Source organism: Pygocentrus nattereri, chromosome 13 (assembly GCF_015220715.1).
Source record: "Pygocentrus nattereri isolate fPygNat1 chromosome 13, fPygNat1.pri, whole genome shotgun sequence".
Lineage (NCBI taxonomy): Eukaryota > Metazoa > Chordata > Actinopteri > Characiformes > Serrasalmidae > Pygocentrus > Pygocentrus nattereri.
The window spans coordinates 3,344,840-3,365,272 of NC_051223.1; the positions used below are offsets into that span (position 1 = coordinate 3,344,840).

Here is a 20,433-nt window from a genome sequence, read left to right on the forward strand (position 1 = left end):
AGAGAGAAGGGTTAATTCATAGACAGCAGACATAAATGATAGGAGTGGGGATTGCAGAAAAGCATGATAGCTAGAGAGAGAGAGAGAAAGAGAGAGAGAGAGAGAGAGAGAGAGAGAGAGAGAATGTGTAGTGTATGAAAGTATAAAACTAAAATGAGCTGCCAGTGTTGGCCTTAGCCAGGGCTTTTAGGCAGGAAGGATGGGGGGAGGGTGGAGTGAAGCTTTTGGGGAATGAATCTTTTTTTATCCATGAGCCTGGCTGAGCACAGGATGGATGGATGCTGGAGAAAGTAAAGGTAATAGAGCGCTCTGTCACTCCTTTGTGTGCTGCGGGGGATGACGGAGGAGGATGGAGGGGTGGAAGCGCCTGCCCGCCAGGCTGAGAGGAAAAGACAGGAATAGATTTCAGAGACTTTCTGGTGGAGGGAAGTTATAGCCTTGATTTGGCTACTGGCTTTGTGATAGGCAGGCCTACATTCTCCTCATAATCATTTGTGTTTGAAATGAGATAATGTGTGAACTCAGGTAAACACATTCACAGTCTTTGAGTTTGAATATAATTAAATGATTAGAACTGTGTATGTGTTTGTGTGTATGTATGAATATAGATAGACAGATACACTGTATGACCAAGAGTATGTGGACACCTGACCATCACATGTAGATGAGCTTGTTGGACATCCCATTCGAAAGCCATGGGCACTGATAAGGAGTTAAAGCTATAACAGCCTCCATTCTTCTAGGAAGGCTTTCCACAAGATGATGGAGTGTGTCTGTGGGAATTTGTTCCCATTCAGTCAAGAGAGCATTTGTGAGGTCAGTAGAGTTGAGATCACAGCTCTGTGCAGGCCATTGGAGTTCCTTCACACCAAATTTGTCAAATCATGTCTTTATGAAACTTATTTTGTGCACAGGGGCACAGTCATGCTGGAACATGAACTCTTCCCCAAACCGTGGCCTCAAAGTTGGAAGCATATACAGTAACTGTCTAAAATGTCAATGTATGCTGCAGCATTAGCATTATCCTTGACTAGAACTGAAGGGCCCAAACCCTGAAGAACAGCCCCAGCCCATTATCCCTCCTCCACCAAACTTTACTGTTGGCACTATGACTTCTGGTAGGCAGCATTTTCTTGGTATCCACCAAACTGTCACTAGCTATGTTTACATGCAAACATTTTTCCCAATCTGATTGAATATATTCCTATTACAGATCAAGACTGAGGTGTTTATCTGCTCATTCTTTTCAGCAGTCTGATGAAAATCTTTGTTTACACGCTCACTACAAGGAATCCGATCCAAAATGACACGCATGCACGGAGTACTGCTTAGTGTAGACATTACCATGACAGCGAACATCACATGAGGTCCAGTCAGAGAGAGATGAGCAGCAGTGAGCAGTGCTTGTGTTTTTAATTACTTTAAAATGATGTCAGATTCAGAAAAATGTACCTCACATATACTTATTTAAGAAGAGTGAGAGGAAGACGTCGTGTTCTGAGACACATAAGCTGGAAATGTAATTGGAAATGTAATTGGATTCGAGCGTTTACATGGCTATTATTCTTCCATTTTATTGATTATTTACCGCATTACCCATCTCGTTCAATTGGATAGAAATTCTATTCCGAATGGCCTCAATCGGACTAGACTATTCCGTTTAATATGAATACATGGACATATTCTATTCCAATTCAGCTATTAGTCGTATTATTAACGGATTAGTAGGCTGCATGTAAACATGACTAGTCAGACCGTCAGATAGTGAAGCCAGATTTATCACTCCAGAGAACACGTTCCCACAGCTCCAGAGTGCAGCTGTCGCTTGGCATTAGGCATGGCCAGCTTAGGCTTGAGTGCAGTTGGCTCGGCCATGGAAACCCATTTCATGAAAATCCCGATGAACAGTTTTTGTGCTGATGTTGCTTCCAGGGGCAGTCTGGGACTCTGTAGTGAGTGATGCAACAGAGCATAGGTCGTCTCTTTGTGCTTGTGTGGTTTACCACATCATGACTGAGCTGTGGTTGCTTCTAAACGATTTCCATTCTACAATAGTAGTACTTATAATTGACCAGGGCAGATATTTCACAAACTGACTTGGGGCAAAGATGGCATCCTATGACAGTGCCATGTTTAAAGCCACTTAGCTCTTTAGTGTAATTCATTCTACTGCCTATATTTGCCAATAGAGATTGCATGTTTATGTGTTTGATTTTATACACCTGTTAGCAAATGGTGTGGCTGAAACACCTGAACTCAGTAATTAGAAGGAGTGTCCTCAAACTTTTGGCCATGTAGTGCACATAAATACATTCTTACAGATAACACATTTCACAAACTGTTACATCTAATAAATACTTCTTTGGTATATTTATTAGAGCTGTTAAAGATAACACGATAACGCAATAAATCATTAATGGCACTGTGTTAATGCTGTTAACTAGGGGTGATGATATTTAATTGCTAGTCGTGATGAACTTATATGACTAATTATGACTTTTAATCATTGGGCAACTCTAATGCTTAGACATGTGTGCTTAACATAAGGTAACATTTTAATGTTAAAAAGGTTAAATGCTCTTACATGCCATGTACAGTGGGGAAAAAAAGTATTTAGTCAGTCACCAATTGTGCAAGTTCTCCCACTTAAGAGGGAGAGAGGCCTGTAATTGACATCATAGGTAGACCTCAACTATGAGAGACAAAATGAGGAAAAAATTTTTAGAAAATCACAAACATAATTTACTAAAAAGGTTTAATGCTCTTACATGCCATGTATTAGTATTAGCATTAGCTTGTTCCTCTGCGATCTAAGGCTACTCGTCACTGGTTTAGCTTGCCTTCAATGGCCAATTATGACAAATTAAGAAATAATGTTAATCTTATAAGGAATAACGTTTATAAGTGAGAAACATAACCCGCCTGCCTGCACCACTTTATCTTTACTTTTTTGAGCCCTTAATCTTTTAAAATCGTTTTTTCAGTCTCAGCCTTCCTTTCATAAAGCAGACTTTCCGCTGTCTCTGCTGCTGCTTCCCAGCTTTCTTTCTTCCTTCCATTCATTTCATTCTACCAATTTATTTGATGCGCCTCTCATATTAGGTTTTGATGGTTATTGATTGTTAATGCTGTCTCACATCCCTTAGCACATGAGATCCAAAGGTCTTACAGCACTGATGGAATTGCCACTTAGGAAAGAGATACAAAATCAAATGTCTCCCTAATCCATCGAAAAAGGGGACCTATAGCAGCTTATTACCATAGAAATAAAACCTCAGAGCGGGAAACCTCCACATTCTGTGGTTTTCTCATTAGCTGCCCTTCCGCGTGGCATTCCTTCTCCTCTGGGTTTTCCCATTTCCCCATCCCCCCTTTCTGTGGTGCTGCATGCTAGATTGATGGTGGGCTCTCTTGTTGAGCGCAGTAGCAGGTGTTTAGAGGAGAGCTTCTTCCAGATTATCCTCAAAGTCATCCAATCCTTTCCTTCCTCAAACAGCTCACCATGGTTAATACATGGATCTGCATACATGAATATGCATGTTGCTATGCACTGCATATTTTTGTCAAAAGTTATAAAACATGCCGATTTTTATGTGATTAGTGGCTCTCTTAAAGGTCCTATGTGTACAACCCCAGGTGTTTGTGCCTCGGGTCGAGACACAAAGCAATGATTTTTAATGTTGATATAATTTTATTTATATATATATATATATATATATATATATACATATACATACTCCATCTGGTAGAGTTTATCAGACACATAATAGTACAATAGAAAAGCTAGTTTGTGCATAATTAAACATAATTTACTATTCAATTTGTAAGCTTTCATGATTATTTGAATACTAGAAAATTCTGCTATCCTAATTTATTAACCATTCCATTATTTATAGCAATACTTTTATGCTCCTGTAATGGCTTGTGTGAGAAAAATGAAATGAAATAAAAACTGTTCATATGATGTATGAGAGATAAACGTTCTTTAGGAATGCTCAGAGTGTTGTACAGAGCTGAAACCTCAAAGCAGTGCCAAAGTCTAGACCACCCCTGACCTCTAACTGAACTTTCAAATATGCTTTAAAAGTGAGGCTGTTTGTGTGGCTGTTTTAGAACCCCATATATAACTGGTAATTGGTGGATAAATTGGTGGAGGTTTCTTGGATGTTTGCCAGAATTGTTTTATCATAGCTCCTGATGAGGAAAAAGTAAGCAGAGTTGTGTGCCGACGTCTGGACACCTCGGGTCAAATGACATGTTCTGTTGTTTCTAAGTGAAAGTGAGTTAACTCATCCTCTGCAGGTGAACAAACTAATCTGCCATTGTTCTGCCAGTGTTAGTGCACAATTTATACTTATTTGCTGAGATTGCCATATACTGAAAATTGAACATAAAATATACTATATCCCATAACTTTCACACAGGCCAAATTTCATGATTTTTTCCGGACTGAATTCAGGTAGGTTACTGAAATGCAGAAATTCTGTGATTAGACTCCTATCAGTTAAGTTTTGGGCACGTTTTTAGCTTAACTCAGTCTGAATTAGACTTCTACAGGCCATATTTTCCTGGCTGTTGCTTAAACTGCATATAAGGTCGTTCTTAATGGAAGAATGGGTGAAAGCCATCATATATGTCAGTTTAAATCCTACACAGTGCTCTTATATGTGTCAGTGTAAGCATTTATGTATGGTATTAATGGGTTCCCTATGCTGAACCAAAGCTGGATTGACTAAGGCTAATCATGCTAAATGGCAGTGAATATTAGCATGCTAGTTCTGGATCCCTCTGGTAGCTTAAAGTCTACAGAGGTCAGTGTGAACAAAAGCCAGGCATACACTACATGATTTTAGTGCGCTTTTACCCTGGATTTGCCCCTTCCGGCAAAGTTTTCTATTTAGGCTTGATTAGAAAAGACCGAGAGAGGAAACAAGACAATCTTTAGCCATCTAATCTTCTGCAGCTCTGGATCAGAAGAAGATCAGATCCCCCATGTTATCATACGGTGGATGAACACTGGTTTGGTTTTTCTGACTCAGAATGTCCACAAGTGCTGTAGTGTGAGATGTTCAGCGATTAGTGATTCAGGCAACAGCCAATGAGAGAAAAACGATGAAGGCACTTTTCTAAGGCCTGACGGTGTAGGAGCTGCTTGGTGAACCCTGGCCAATGCATGAGTGTCTCAGTAACTTGTCAGACTGCCAGTTTGTGGTAAAATGATTCTCCAGTTATATATAATATGTGCATTTCCCAACCCTATATTCATTAACAGTTTGTAGTGTTGTTGCTTTTTTCTTTAATCTATTTTTTTAGCTCTGAATGCATGCTTTCCTTTCTGAGACATGTTGGTGCAGCATGTTCCCCTCACGTGAGCATCTAAGGCCTCTTTTCCTCTGCAGGGCCCAGCGTAACTCTTCTAGTGGCATTTCCACACAAACATGGTTCAATACAGAATGCCTACAAACTCCCACGCTCGCTGTGTTTTTTCCTGACACGGTTAGCTAGCCATGCTCAGGGCCACAGAACTGTTTAGTGGGATGACGCAATGGCGTAGCTATTCAATGATTGCTCCAATGTTTATGTTGGTATTGTGCCACCGCATCAAATAAATCAAAAACAATCAAATAAATTCAGTTCGCTTACACTAGGGGTCAGCAACCCACATGTAAAGAAGAGCCATTTAGTCCTTTCAACAAAAATCAACCCATCTTGGCTGTAAATTTGGCTTAATATGGGCTAATGCTCTAGTATAGGCTAAAAATTACTGTATAGTATAAACGGAAACGCAGACTTATTTTGTTCTGCTTTAAACTTTAGCTCAACTGTAGCCACTTTTCTCACATCTCTGACAGGAAGCAATTTCTCAGAAGTAGAACAGTTTCTTGTAAGATGTCTCTCACCATTCGACAAGTCAGCTTCTCATTCGCCGGTTTAAATTTTCCCGTTCCACCTTAAATGGTGCAGCAGCTACATTCTTGTACCTCAGGCACCATTTAAGGTGGAACGGGACAATTTAAGCAAGAAGGTGGCAAGCGAGAAGCTGACTTCAGCCTAGTGACTTTTAAGTGTTCTTGTTGCAGATTAAATGTATCAGGAAAGCAGCTGGAGTGCTGATAAATGCAAATAAGTCCATTCTTCTCCAAATGATCGATGTTCATCTTTTTCTCTTTGCCTTTACGTTAGCTTGTAGCTGGGCGAGACTGCTGTCTTTGTTGCTATGGTGACCAGCAGTCTGCGAGGCAGCCTTCAGGCTTAAAGGGTGAACTAGCAGATACAGGCTACATTAACTGCAGTGTTTTTTAGGCCATTTATTGTTAAAACTCAGTTTTTTTGCTGATTCCTGGCTTACAGGGCTGTCAAATGAACGAACACAGTGTACAAGCTTCAGTGTTGCTAACTAGGAAGGAGGAGCTGGTTAGCATTAGCTTAGCAAACATGCTACCAGCTCTGCTCACCACTGAATCGGTTCAATTCGGCCAGCAGAAGCTACAGTGGCAAGTTTAGATGATAATGATTCAAAACTGAGGAGGCAAAGTCGAGTAGCTGGAGGGAAAGAAAGCCGAAACTGACTCTGGTTTTGTTTGGTTTTTGCACACTTCGCATGTTACAAATGTGTCATCACATGTGTAAGAATGTGTGATTACATGCGAAATTGTGTTCACATATGAAAAAGCGTTTCACATGTGAAATATATGTGACTGTTCTGTAAGGCTGGGTCAGTAGCCTCCTAGCTAGGCTAATGCTAGTGTGATATACGTGCAAAAAAAATGTTACATAAGAAGTTAGCTGAGAGTTTTGTCATTTCTAGTTATGATGTAGCGTAAATCTGCAGCTACCGCACATGAGCCTTTAAGACTGAGCTTATAGTAATCTGCTAATGCTAAGAACTGTACATCATTTACACTGAAGGAGCTGGATTTACATGAATCATACACACACACACACACACTCGCACACAAATTAAGCACACCACACACATTCAGTGGCAGAGATGTTCTCTCTCACAACTCCAAAAGCCTTCTTTCAGAAAGCAGGTGAAGCGGGTGAATGTGGAAACAGAATTACATCTGCCTTTCTCTCTCTTTTTGTGAGCATGTATTTGCATGCATGTCAGAGAGCTGGCTCTGCCTTTCAAAAGGACGTGTGATAAATATGTACTCAAATGTGCTTAAAATGTTGTTTTTTTCACATCATATTGCAGTTTTACCTCTGCTTCTTGGAATATTCTGTTGCGAATTTGCTCTTTTAAGCAAAGCTTTATAGGTATGCAACAGAAAACCTACTTAGTTACAAAGAAATGCACTTTTAATGCAATTTTAAATGGCTTTTAGGTCCTCGTCACTAAGCTATCGCTAGCTACTAGTGCTAATGAGGATATTGAAGCAAAAGTAACTGAACCCTACTAAAAGAAATAGCATAGCCCAGTGTAATGTACATGCTGATCTAAACTGATCCATGCCGGGCAGGGTTGGGATTTAACAGAACACAAATATTGGAAATATGTACAATAAAAGGAAAGACAAATGTTCTAAGTGAGATCTCCTCTTGATCTCAGGTACGTCTCTTCTCTTAAATCTGTAGTATAGATTCACCTCACCCCACTCTCAGCTTAATAATATTTAGGGGGGGCAGTTAAATAAGAGAACTTTCATTGAGGCAGCTCAAAGAGAAATCTCCGCATTTAACCCATCCGTGAAGTGAAACACCACATACACACTAGTGAATACACACACTAGGGGGTAGTGAGCACACTTGCCCAGCTTTGTGCTGAAAGCTCCTTTAACGCTTCAAAACCACTGATCATCAGCTTCATAGCTCTAGCACAGAAACCTAAAGAAGTAAGCTTCCACTTGTCTTGGCTGATGGATCACATTTGTGGAAAAGGGTGTAAATTAGTTTTTTTAACCTTAGTACGCTCATGGTGATATAGGTGAATTAATATATTGTTTCATGGGGATTATCATGGGAGCCCCCTATGTGTGTTTTCCACGAAGGAATTACTGTTACACTGGCAGTGTTAATTGGGTAATTGAGCTCACCTTGTGGAAATGTGCCAAATTGGTTTTAAAAAAAAAGGCACACACATTCCTGCACACATAGCCAAAGTGCTGCTAAGTGCTTTTTGCAGTTTGCTTCCTTTTCCCTGCTCTCCTCTCCTGTCTTTCATCCTTCACTCCTTGTCTTTCCTTATTTTAGAGTCTGCTCTAACCTATTTTCTCCACACTCCTTTGGTGCTGACCTGTTTTTTTCTCTGCACACATGCTCCGTCACACATGGTGGGCAAACAGGCCTACAGAGTGTCTAAAGAGGGGAAACCATCCAGAGCTAGTGTTCGAAGAACGATGCTGGATTAGGAGCTGCCTATCAGAGGTTTTTTTCTGAATGCTAATTCTTGTCAGAGTAAGTCAGGGTTTTTCCGTTTCAGTGCTGCGAGGTTGCACCAGTGCATTTTACTGACAGTTTCTATGCCCTCAGTCCAGTTTATTACAAACCTCCTTTGTACTTCCACTCCCTGGTCACTTTATTAGAAACACCTATCTTGTGCATCCACTAACGGCCCACTTTACCAGAAGCAACTCTCCTGCCTACACTAATTGGCCATGTTCCTAGAAACCCCTCCATTGGATTTCCCCTCATTATCCACTTCATTAGAACCACCTACGTTATATATCCACTCTATGGCTGTAGAATTATAGACTGTAGTCTATCTGATGATGCACAATTGATCATCTCCCCTCTACCCATTAATCAATGTACAGTTTCTGACCACAGGACTGCTTTTGGCCTTTTATTATTTGATTGATGAACCATTCTCAGGGACAATGTTCTGTGTTTCTAAATAAGGGATTTTATGTAAATAATATTTTAAGACATTATGTAGGTGAAATAAGTTGTTGTCAGCACTTTAAAAGCTGTAGTGAAACTGTTTTTGACAGGAAAAAATAAAATGCAATTTACATAAATTTCCATAAAGTGGACAGTAAGTGTTATTATGTGTATTATTTGATTAGACTCCATCCATCCATCCATCCATCCATTTTCTAAGCCGCTTCTCCGTCAGGGTCGCGGGATTTGATTAGAATATGACTGTCAAACTATTACAGCAATGAATTGCAATTAATTCTATTTTTCTGTGCAGTTAATCATCATTAATCCTATTATTTGGTGCCATTAATTACAATTAATCGCACTATTTTGTATGGTTAATCACGATTAATTGCATTTGTCTTTCTTGCTCAAATTGGACCCTAAAGAAAGATTGTTTGTTCATTTTAAAAGGAGCTCATTTTGTCATAGCCATATAATACGAATAGCCACATGTATTTATTACTTTTGAAAATACAACAATCAAACGGTTATTATTATCAACAATCTACATTTTCATTGTGTAACTGAAGTGTTCACCAGAACATAAAACGTCTGGATGTTCCAACCAATGAATATATCATATGGTGGCATCAGCAAAGAAGAAGCCGCAGGAAACATTGTGCTTCAAGGGCAAATAATCTTTTATTGAACAGGCAGCAAGAGAGAACTCAGTGCTAAACCAGCAGCTGGGAAGCAGGCAGGTCATTTCTAGCCTACATCTTCTCTTTTTGGTACACTGACAAACAACTCAACCTAACACACAAAAGCACAAACAACATGTGCACATCATTAAGCTAACAACAATTTATTTACAATAAAAGTCTCTTCTACTGCGAGCGTTGCGGCTCCCAAGAGCCTCTTTGCACAGCCACTTCACTAGGCCATGCCTCCCTCACTCCTACAATATACCTCCAATGATTAAACTCCTCTGTGATTGTAGCCTCATTCATACAGCTTGTGGATCCTCTCAAAGGAAACAGTAGTTTTCAACTTAGCTGTTGCTTTTGTTAGTTTGTTGCTTGTTGTCTAGATGTCACTTTAAAAGCCATTTAAAGACTGCATTTGAACCAGTGTACTAAAATAGCAGTAAAGCATCAAATTTGGGATTGTGCCGTAATGCACTGGAACCCTTTTTCAGAGGTAAAAGTCCAAATGGAAGGGCATTCCGGCTCAAATCTAGAAAACCTAGGTAGCCATTTTTAGAGAAATGCAGTTATTTCTAAGGTCTACAGGCTGTTCAGCCAATAGCGAGTCATTACTGCAGTAAGGGCTGCTAACTAAGTCACAATTGTCAGTAAACCATGTGTTTAGAACATGAAGGCATTCAAGAAATTTTGTAATTTTGATGTGGTGTTTCACTTATTTCCTCAAACACTGGTAGCATTTTAGTACCTGGTGTTAATATTATTTGTGTGGCTATTGCTGAAATGACTGAACCAGTGATGTAACATTGGGGTGCGATGATGAGGCAGATGCAAATGCTGAGAGAAGCGAGATTTATCAAATCCAAAATCAGAGTCAAGACAGTCCAGGGTCGCAGAGCTAACACGTAGAGAACGGGGAACAGACATAACGAAAGAAACACAGGATTAATAAACAACAGAAGCCAGAATAAACAAAACACCACACAAGAATACTTCAAACAATAAATCAAACACTTCAAACAATATAAAGACCAGCAACCACTACATGGAAAAACACAGGGCTTAAATACAACAGGGATGATGAGGGACAACAAGACACAGGTGGCAAACACAGGTGGTTACAATCAAGGGTGGAGTCTAGAAACAAGGGGGCAGGACAGGGAAGAATCAAAACAAAAAGCACATGGGCAAGTAAACAAAAGCACATGGATAACTGGGAGGGGCCAATTGTAACAAGTGGGCTCAATTCAAAATGTTAAAGTGACTTCAGTGTAGTGTAATGACTGATACCCTAATACTCACATATAAACTTAATCTCAAGTAAAAAATGACTGCACACTGGACATGTTTTTGACATTCAATTGGTGAATATTAATGATGCAATCAAATTATTGATGATTACAAGGTCTGTAATGAAAATGCATCGACTGAATGAAGACCTAGATTAATTTGCAACAATCATTTCCTTCCTGATTAACAGCATTTAAAAATGAGTGGTATTAATATTAATTACTTGATGGATTAACTTTGAGAGCACTGTTTATAGTTTAACACTACATCCTATAGTTGCACTCACAACAATGGTCAAGAAGCAAAGACTCACACAGCAAGCCCTCTACAAGATAATTTACAGATATTCAAATCAGTGGTGCATATTGTCTGATTGTCTGAAATATTAATCCAAAAAAGGTTTCCAGACTCTATTTATCAGAGCTGTTTCATCAGCACATATGATGGCCATCCAAGGGCATTTGGTGGGATGCTTTGATGGTGATCACTCATTCAACCCCAGGGGCATTATAGCGGCTGTGCTCAGGGCTTAATGAACAAAAAAGAGTGGATGAGACCGAGGGGGGCTTTTGGTCGCATGTCCTCAGGCCTCTGAAACTAATCACTAGCAGAGGGCATGGGCCGGAGGCTTTGGCTTGACCTATGTGATGTAAAACCTAAATTAAAGAAAAATACAGATTCTTCTGCCCATCACTTTAATGGTGCTGCAGCTGAAAGTGAGACACATCATTAAACGAGTGCAAGCAAAGAGTCAGAGGTTACGTTTGTGACTTCTTTTATTTTATTTTGAGCCACATAGAATGAAACACGAATAGGCAGCAAATTGTTGACCAACCACTGAGTGTGGATCGTCATTAGGCATCTTCTGTTTCTCTCTCTCTCTCTCTCTCTCTCTCTCTGCACCCCCTCTCTCTTCTTCCTTCCGCCAACATTTTAATCTCTTTTCAATTCCACAGCAACATTAAAGTGAACAAGAAACAGTTTAGTGTTAAAAGAAAGGTAAATTAAAATGACTGGCATTATTTTGAGGTGTCTAAAATCCCTGGTTACAGCTTACAGTTGCTTATTGCTCACCGTACTCCATATTTTCTCAGACCACAATAGAGGTGTTGTGGTGACTGTAGCGCTCCTCTCTGCTTAGACCTGTTCAAAGTATTATTTCACACAGTGATAGGTGAGAAATGCTAACTAGCTGATTTTGTGTTTAACTATTATACTTCCATGATTGTTTTTGACTTATTGATTGCCCAGAAGGTCTCCCTTGAAATGAAATAGCCCTGTAGATTGTCAATATAAAACAATGGGTAAAACTTTACTTTTGCCCTGCTATAAACATGTCATGGCAAATATAATAAGTTGTCATGACAAATGTTTTCAGTAATATAGCACTGGCATGGTACTAGCACCATTGACTGCTATGACAAGATGACTATTTACAGTATATAGTAAACACTAGCACGTGACATAAGCTGTCATGGCATCATATATGGCAGCTCAGATTTGGTTCAACCCATTGTAAATCAAAATATCATATTAATTCTACTGTTAGTTCCTATATTGGTAGTTATCTAAAAAGGAAGGCCTACAGTGAAGCTCCTGAAGGCCTAACCAATGAGAGAGCTCGCTTGACTGTATCTACCCAATTTTACATTTCAAGATGTTACATTTATCCTTTTTAGTTTGTTTTTAAACCTGTATTAGTTTGAGAGAAAAAAAAAACTTCAGCTCCTCTGGAAGTATTGGATACAACACTGGCTAACAAGAGAACTGCTGCTATCTTAGCAGTGCCTTGCCTCCCTTTAGGTGAATTTATTTGTGGTATTACTATAACACCGTCTACAGTTATTTTACAGAAAAATGTTTGCTCACGATCTCTCATAGCAAACTTTACCAGCACTTTTGAAGTAAAAACAGTATATTGAAAAAGGAAGTGGGGACTAATACTAACACCACACCTTTCCAGTAGGGTAAGCATGGTTTTCTATGTGAGTCCTGGATATTAATTTTTCTACACAGAAAAAAAGTTTGTTGCACAGTACATTCATCAGTAGGAACAAACCTTTACTGTGGTCATTTTTGTCTAAAATATATAAGAATTATATTAAGATAGGAGGCTAGTCCCTTGCTTGATTTAATAATGTAATGCTTAGTAAGTTTTGGCTGGAAACTAAATGGTTAAAATCTTGTTCAATCAGGATTTTGTCTTTGTGGCAGCTCGGTAGATACAGCCAAGCGAGCTCTGCCATTGGTCAGGCCTTCAGGAGCTTTACTGTAGACCTGACACATTAGATAACTACCAACATACTTAGGAACTGACAGTGAAATTAAACGATCATATTTTGATTTACAATGAGTTGGACCAATTTAGATAGAACAATCATCACTTTAGGTCACCTGAAAGTATTAGATACATCAATGACTGCTAGTACAAGTAATAGTATTACAGTCAGATATTAGAAATGGTGAAGGGCAGTGGCAGCTCTATGTCAGTTCTTTCCTGCATGAGCCACTATAAAACTAGTAAAACGAGTAAAATAGACTTTAGTCTTTGATGGACTTCAGATGTCTGAGTTTAATCTAAACCTGCCTAAAAAGATAGCTTAGCACTAACATGCAATTTGAAATCCCTTAGGGATGCTAGGAGAAAGGATTGTCTTTTTTTTTTCATTTAAATGGCAAAGGAAAAAAAAAAGAAATACATGTTTGGGTAGGCCTGTGAAAAAGTAGGTTAGCCATCTTGGTAGATACAATTTAGAAACGTGCTAATGTCCTGCAATATCATTACATTAGGCTATAGCCTATTGCTGACAGCACTCCATCTATTTAAATACAACCAAAATGCTGCCATACCCTTCACTTTATGCATCCGCTCAGGACAGGCACAACTATGGCCCAATGAAGACAACATAACTGAGTTAAAATCAGAACGCACAGATGTGAAGATGAGGAAAATCGCAGCAAATGTAAAACCCCAAAGCACAATTGTACTGCCATGAAGAATAATGTTTATGGTCCATTTGTGTCTTTGATGGCTCAGTGCACTGAGATAGACCTCAACTTTTTGAACACTTTTAGAAAACTGTTGTTTTTGGCCCTGGAAGGGAAGAAAAGAACATGTTCTGCTCTACTGGGGACTGAATCTCACTTCTAGAAGTCCCTCAGGTACATATTTTTACCACAACTGCAAATGAACTAATGTAATGGTGTATAGCAACTTAATAAATACCTCCATTTGTTTGATTGGCTAGGCCTGTGATCAGTCTAGGAAGGCCCAGGCTACACCCCTGTGATAAGACCAATGCTTAGAGTCAGGAGCACTATCATTATTATTATTATTATTATTATTATTATTGCCTTCTGCCTGATGACCACTGGGATAGGCTCCAGCATCCCCCGTGACCCTGATGGAGAAGTGGCTTAGAGAATGGATGGATGGATGGATGGATGGATAGTATTATTATTATTATTATTATTATTATTATTAACTTTGGTCACTCCCTGTAGTCCAAAAAGAGTGCTCAAAGGCAGATTTCAAGAAACTATGTTAATAAACAGAGTTAAGTGGATGTTGTATGGTCAAACAGCTTTCACACCATACCCTAAGGCCTGCCCATCCCACCCAATTAGATTCTCACACACTAGCTTCATTAACCTCATCAAAAGAGCTAAAGGCCTCAAGAGACACCAAAAATTTCAATTTAATACTCCATTACCCATAAGCCCATATTCTGGCCTGCTTTTTCTGCTAGACCTATTGTGTTGAGACAAATGCAGCCTTTTTCATCCTTATGGTGCTTTTCCACTTGCCTCGCTTGACATGATCTCTCCAGTAAGAAGCTAGTCCTCGTTCAGAGAAGGCGGTAATTGCACTGGTTAAAGAGGAACACTGATAATGAAAGTGTTTCATTCGGTGAAAGGATCCTCCAGGTGCTCCATTGTGAAGCTGCTTTTCCATCTCAGTAAGACATGTCAATTACAAAGTTGTCTGCGAAAGAACAATCCTGAACCCCGCCTTAGAAACTGAGGCTTGAACATTCTCCTCCACCACTTTATCCAGCGCTGCGGTCGCCTGAATAATTCATGCTGAGAAATGAGTGGTTTCGGAGACAATGATGAATGAGGTGATCGTGCAGTCACTCAATGCTTTAACACGTCAAAAAGAAAAGCAGAGAGTGACAAAGCTTCTTTCTTGCTCTCCCACCATGGATGTTCTAACATCAGAGTTGTCTTGTTTGCAAAGAGAAACTGCAGTTGCCACTTTTACCTGATGTAGTGTCTAGTGTTCCTGTAATTACCTGTCGTATCCATGGAACGTCATTCGAAAGAGTGGAATGACTTGTCGTAATAAGTGTTATTTGGTATCAATGTCCAAGGTACAGCCAAACGTAAAAAGTTTGAATTACATTTTATGTTGAATTTCTAAGTGAATCTAAATATAACATTTTTCTTTAAGTGCCCAGTTTCTGTGCATTTGCTGAGTTTAACATATTGGAAAAACATAAAATATGAAATACGGCATTACTTTTGCATGGTTTATATCATACTTATGGATTATTAGTTTATTTTTAGATAACAGCCTGCAATGATATGTTTATAGTTATCTCCTCAATGTCTCACAATTACTATGAACAGCTAATCAGCAAGATTCATACTTTTTGAATATGAGGCAGTCTGGGTATGAAGGTAAATCACTGGGATTACTCAGAAAATGCAACAAACTTCTAAAACTGAACTTTGGAGATTTTTGGCAAAATTGAACACTAAAAAAAATACACACACACACACACACACCTATATATAAATATGACTATTTTCACTGGACTGTGACTACTTCTAAATGTGTTTGTAACTGATGCAATTTTCTTTTCTTTCTGCAGAATATGTTTGAGAAGCCGTCCCTGCCAGAGTATAAAGTGGCAGCAGTACAGAAGTCCCGCTTCATCCTGCTCCATTACAGTATCTCCAAAGCATTGTGGGATTGGATGATCCTTTTGGCTACCTTCTATGTTGCCGTGACAGTGCCGTATAATGTGTGTTTCACACCTTACAATGAGCTCGACACGGCTGCCAGGAGCACCATCGTCAGCGACATTGCTGTGGAAATGCTTTTCATTCTAGGTGAGTTCATAACTGGATATTGTAACTATCCTTACAACTCAAGATGGGTTTAAAACAATAGATATTGTAGCAAAGGCTTTCAGGAAGTGCCACGTTTATGGTAGGAGAGATATTCTTTGTAAGATAGTAGCTGTTGTTAGCTTAATGATGTGATGATGTGTGATGGGATAGTTGGTGCAGTGTTGGTGCTAGCAGTCAGAAGAGAGCATAAAGCTATAAGTGATCCACCTGCTATCTCAGCTAGCTTCCAGTGGTGGTTCTCCCTTGCTGCCTGTTCAATAAAAGAGCATTCACCTTTCAAATGCAATGCATCCCTTGTTTTCTTCTTTAACGATGCCACACTGGTGTCAGAAGTGGGATTAGGAAGGAGGACTGTGGAAGAAGAAAAAGCATGGTGAGGACAGGCAGCAATGTGATTGGTCGATTCCCAGAGTCAGGGCTCCAGCGCACATAAGCAGCACCTTGCTGGTATTATTACCTTCCTGGTGTTATTAGCTTGGTGATGTACATGTGTTGTGCTATTCATTGCTGGGCTGTGGCGTAGTTGGTGCAGCATTAGTGGCAGTTGTAGGCTGGAGGTTAGGGAACCTTCTCTGTGACTACAAAGTCGCTGGTTGGATCCCCTGAGATGACAGTTTGTGACTGAAGTGCTAACCCCCAACTGCTCCCCAGGCACTGTGGACAGAGCTGCCCACCGCTCCGGGCAAGTGTGCTCACTGCCCCCTAGTGTGTGTGTTCACTAGTGTGCATGTGGTGTTTCACTGCACGGATGGGTAAATGTGGAGGTGCATAACTCGTGCATACTCTAATATGAAGGTGTGAGGCTAGAAATGACCCATCTGTTATCTTAGCCTTTCATGAGTGCTGAGCAGTGGTTCTCCCTTGCTGTCTGTTCAAAAAAAGAACATTCACCTTTAAATCGCAACGTTTCCCACATCATCTTTTTTTTGCTGATGCCAGTAAACATTAATGTTCAGAAGGGGCTTGGATCTGGACATTGGTCTTATTGATTATAGGAGGGTTCAGAGGAACATAAGGGTTGTTAAGTACAGTTCAATTCAGTTGAGTTCAATTTAAAAGTATGACTCAAATTGACAGCTCATCAATTATTCAGTTATATTGAATAATTCTCTCCTGCTAAATTGTGAACCCCTTAATCAAGTGTGTCAAATAGATGCGCAATGGATTGCTTCAATCTCTCATTACACTCTCATCCAAAAACCTGCTCATTTTAAACATGGTAGATCAGGCATGTCATTAGATGAACTAGCATATCATTGTTGTCCAGAGAAAAACAAGTATCTCCAAAATGGTTTAAAAGAGACAAAAACATTATTGACTTTTAATGTAACTTAATATAAAATTGTTTTATTCCAAGCCATTTTGGAGCAGTTTTGTTGGTCATTTCATCATGAAACGTTCACACAGCTATACTGAAATGAAAAAAAATCTATATTAAAAGCAATTACAATAAAAGCTGTCTATATCTTGACTTCACACCTGTTTCCAACTAGGCATAAAATGCATGACCTGTTTAAGTGAAATTTTACTTTATCACCATTTTGTGCAATAATCTTAAAGGCCCAGAATGTTGGGACCAACTATAACTTTTGACGAGTCATATGCACTGTTAGAGGTTAAGGTGTTCCTGAAGCTAGAAGCTTGAATTGGTTCAAGAGTTGATTTGGAGCTTGGATTGGTCCTACAGTTGACCAGAAGCTTGGACTGGTCGTAAAGTTGACAATGACTTTTGGCGTAATGGTAGAAATCTGGCCTAATGGTAGAAGAGTTGAACCGCAACCGCGAGGTTGTAGCTTCAAATCCTCGGACTTGAGAGAAATAAATCAAATGGAGCTGTCAAGTGAAGCTGAATGCTAAGCTAAACAAAACTCTCTCTTTTTCTGCTTAGATATCATCCTGAACTTCCGCACCACTTATGTGAGCCAGTCAGGTCAGGTGGTCTATGACTCCCGGTCCATCTGCATCCACTACGCTGCTACTTGGTTCTTTGTGGATTTGGTGGCTGCGTTACCCTTCGACCTCCTCTACGCATTCAACATCACTGTTGTAAGTGTAAACTACATTCATATACACTCCCCATCCACTTTACCCTCTCCCGTGTAGCTCAAGGAGCGCAGTCAGAAACTAACAATTTCCATTTCTAACAAGTGACTTAACCACATTGAGCAGACTATGACTCACGCTCGCAGTCATTGACTTCCAGGAGTTCCAGAAGGTCTAGGGCAGTGGTCAGCAACCAAAATGTTTAGAAGAGTCATTTTGACCTTTGATGTTTCAGTACGTGCTGATGTCCTAGTATAGGCTAAAAATACATTCCAAACGAAAATGCAGACTTACTTTGCTCTGCTTTAAGCTTTAGCTCAGCTGTAGCCGCTTTTCTCATGTCTCCAGCAGGAAACTGTTCCTCAAAAGTATAATGTACAGCCTTGTACAAGGCTGAAGTGAGCATCTCATTCGCCAGCTTCTTGTACAAATTTTCCTGTTCCACCTTAAATGGTGCCTGAGGCACAAGAACTGCTGCACTTTTTAAGATGGAACAGAAAAATTAGAGCGAGAAGCTTGAAAATGAGAAGCTGACTTAACTTTGTGACTTTTAAGTGTTTGACAGTTTCTCTTTGTAGATCGATATGTTTATAAATGAAAATCCATTTGTCTCCAAATGATCAATATTTGTCTTAAATCTTTCTCTGTGCATTTTTGTTAGCTACTAGCAAGGCGAGGGTGTCTGCATTGCTATGGTGACCAGCAGTCGGTGTGCCAATACTTAGAGTTAATGGGTGAATTAGCATTTGTGTACATAATTCAACTCTAGTGTATAAGATTGTTTATTGTTAAAACTGTGATCAGCTTTATTTTTACCTCAGAATCAAATTCTGCTCTGTAGGTGCAACAGGGCAGTAAAAGGGACGCATGCAAAATCAAAATGCAAATCAAAATGTTTGTGATGACGCGATGGTTAATCTGACACATTAAGCCTTCGGTTCAGCTCATGAAGTCCTGACCACTGGAAGAGTTCAATCTACCCTTTTGTTTTCAGCCAAACTTTACCAACGAATCAGCAGACTTGTTAAGTTTTATTACAACAAGCATGACATTATCATATACAAATGAACCAACAATTACAGACACATATTATAAAAATTGCAAATATGCTTTTATTTAACAGAAGTCATACTTTCTCTGAAAGCCTAGAAAATTCCCCACTGCTACATACATATACAGCTGTAAGAGTGCAATTTCCAAGTTCACAAATAAGTTACCGGGCATTTGTGTGTGTAGACATCCCTTGTTCATCTGCTGAAGACAGTGCGTCTGCTGAGGCTGTTGCGCCTCCTGCAGAAGCTGGACCGTTACTCTCAGTACAGCGCGATGGTGCTCACTCTGCTCATGTCCATGTTCGCATTGCTGGCTCACTGGATGGCCTGCATTTGGTACGTCATCGGCCGGAAGGAGATGGAGCGCAACCACAGCAACGACTGGGACATAGGTAGCACCCACCAACACACACACACACACACACACACACACATACACACACACACATATACACAGTGCTTAAAAGTCAAAAGTCAGGCAACACTTTGATTACTTTTTAAATTTTCCAAATAATGTTTAATTTTTACTGTTATTTTACAACTAAGAAAAAAACTATGAAATTAGGTTCTCCCAGTGCCTGATCAATATACTAAATGTTCTGTGGCTGATGCATTCTGCTTTGTGTTATGTATAAAACCAGTGCATGTGCACTTGTGCCTGTGTGCGATGTAATTCAATATGTGTTTGAGGCAATATTGCGGAAAACGTGAAAGGAAAGTCTACTTAGTCCAATTTGAGCAACTTGTAGTGGGTGGCTTTGCATCGATTTCCCTCTTCCTATTAAAATAATGCATGACTTTGCATTGGGGTCTTAAAAGATGTGTCATTGATGTCCTTTAGCAATGATGTCAGCCACGATGGATAGTGCTGAAAGAATATTTACCATCAGTTTAAACTCTGAGGACAAGATGTACCTGTGTGAGAAGATGGATTACATCACGTATTAGCACTGCTGTCTCTTCATCACTGAACTTTCGATTTCTCCTTTGTCTTGACCTTGTTGGCAGATTCATTACTTCTCTGTTCCTTTCGAATATTGCACCTCAGTGGGCGGGGCCACACACAGTTTGAGCGATTAGCGGGAGTCTTAGTAAATCAAAAGTTAATTTCAGGCCTGTAGCGGGAGCATACTGCGGTCACATCAAGGCGCACTTTGCGCTGGGCCTCGCTTATATGAACGTCTGATGCTCAGTATTTTGGGAATTGTAACCTAAACAGCTGCACTAGACAGCCCTTGATGTCATCTTTGTGACTGCGACCTTAGAGTTTATGAGTTCATGCAAAACTTCATATAACAAAATCACATATACACCACCTATCAGACGTTTGAGGACATCCTGCCTTCTTTTCCATCCATTTTCAATATTACTTTTAATAAAGTAAGAAAAATTCCCTG

General features: G+C 39.7%; 1 protein-coding gene across 1 annotated transcript in view; it reads left to right on the top strand.

Annotated features, from left to right (window-relative positions):
* Window positions 1-20,433, top strand: part of kcnh4b (potassium voltage-gated channel, subfamily H (eag-related), member 4b) — a 103,913-nt gene that overhangs the window by 56,963 nt on the left and 26,517 nt on the right. Inside the window, exons 5-7 of the mRNA XM_017704502.2 lie at window positions 15,680-15,920; window positions 17,830-17,987; window positions 19,221-19,428. Of these exons, the coding sequence (XP_017559991.1) occupies window positions 15,680-15,920; window positions 17,830-17,987; window positions 19,221-19,428 (607 nt within the window). The remainder of the gene's footprint in view (window positions 1-15,679; window positions 15,921-17,829; window positions 17,988-19,220; window positions 19,429-20,433) is intronic.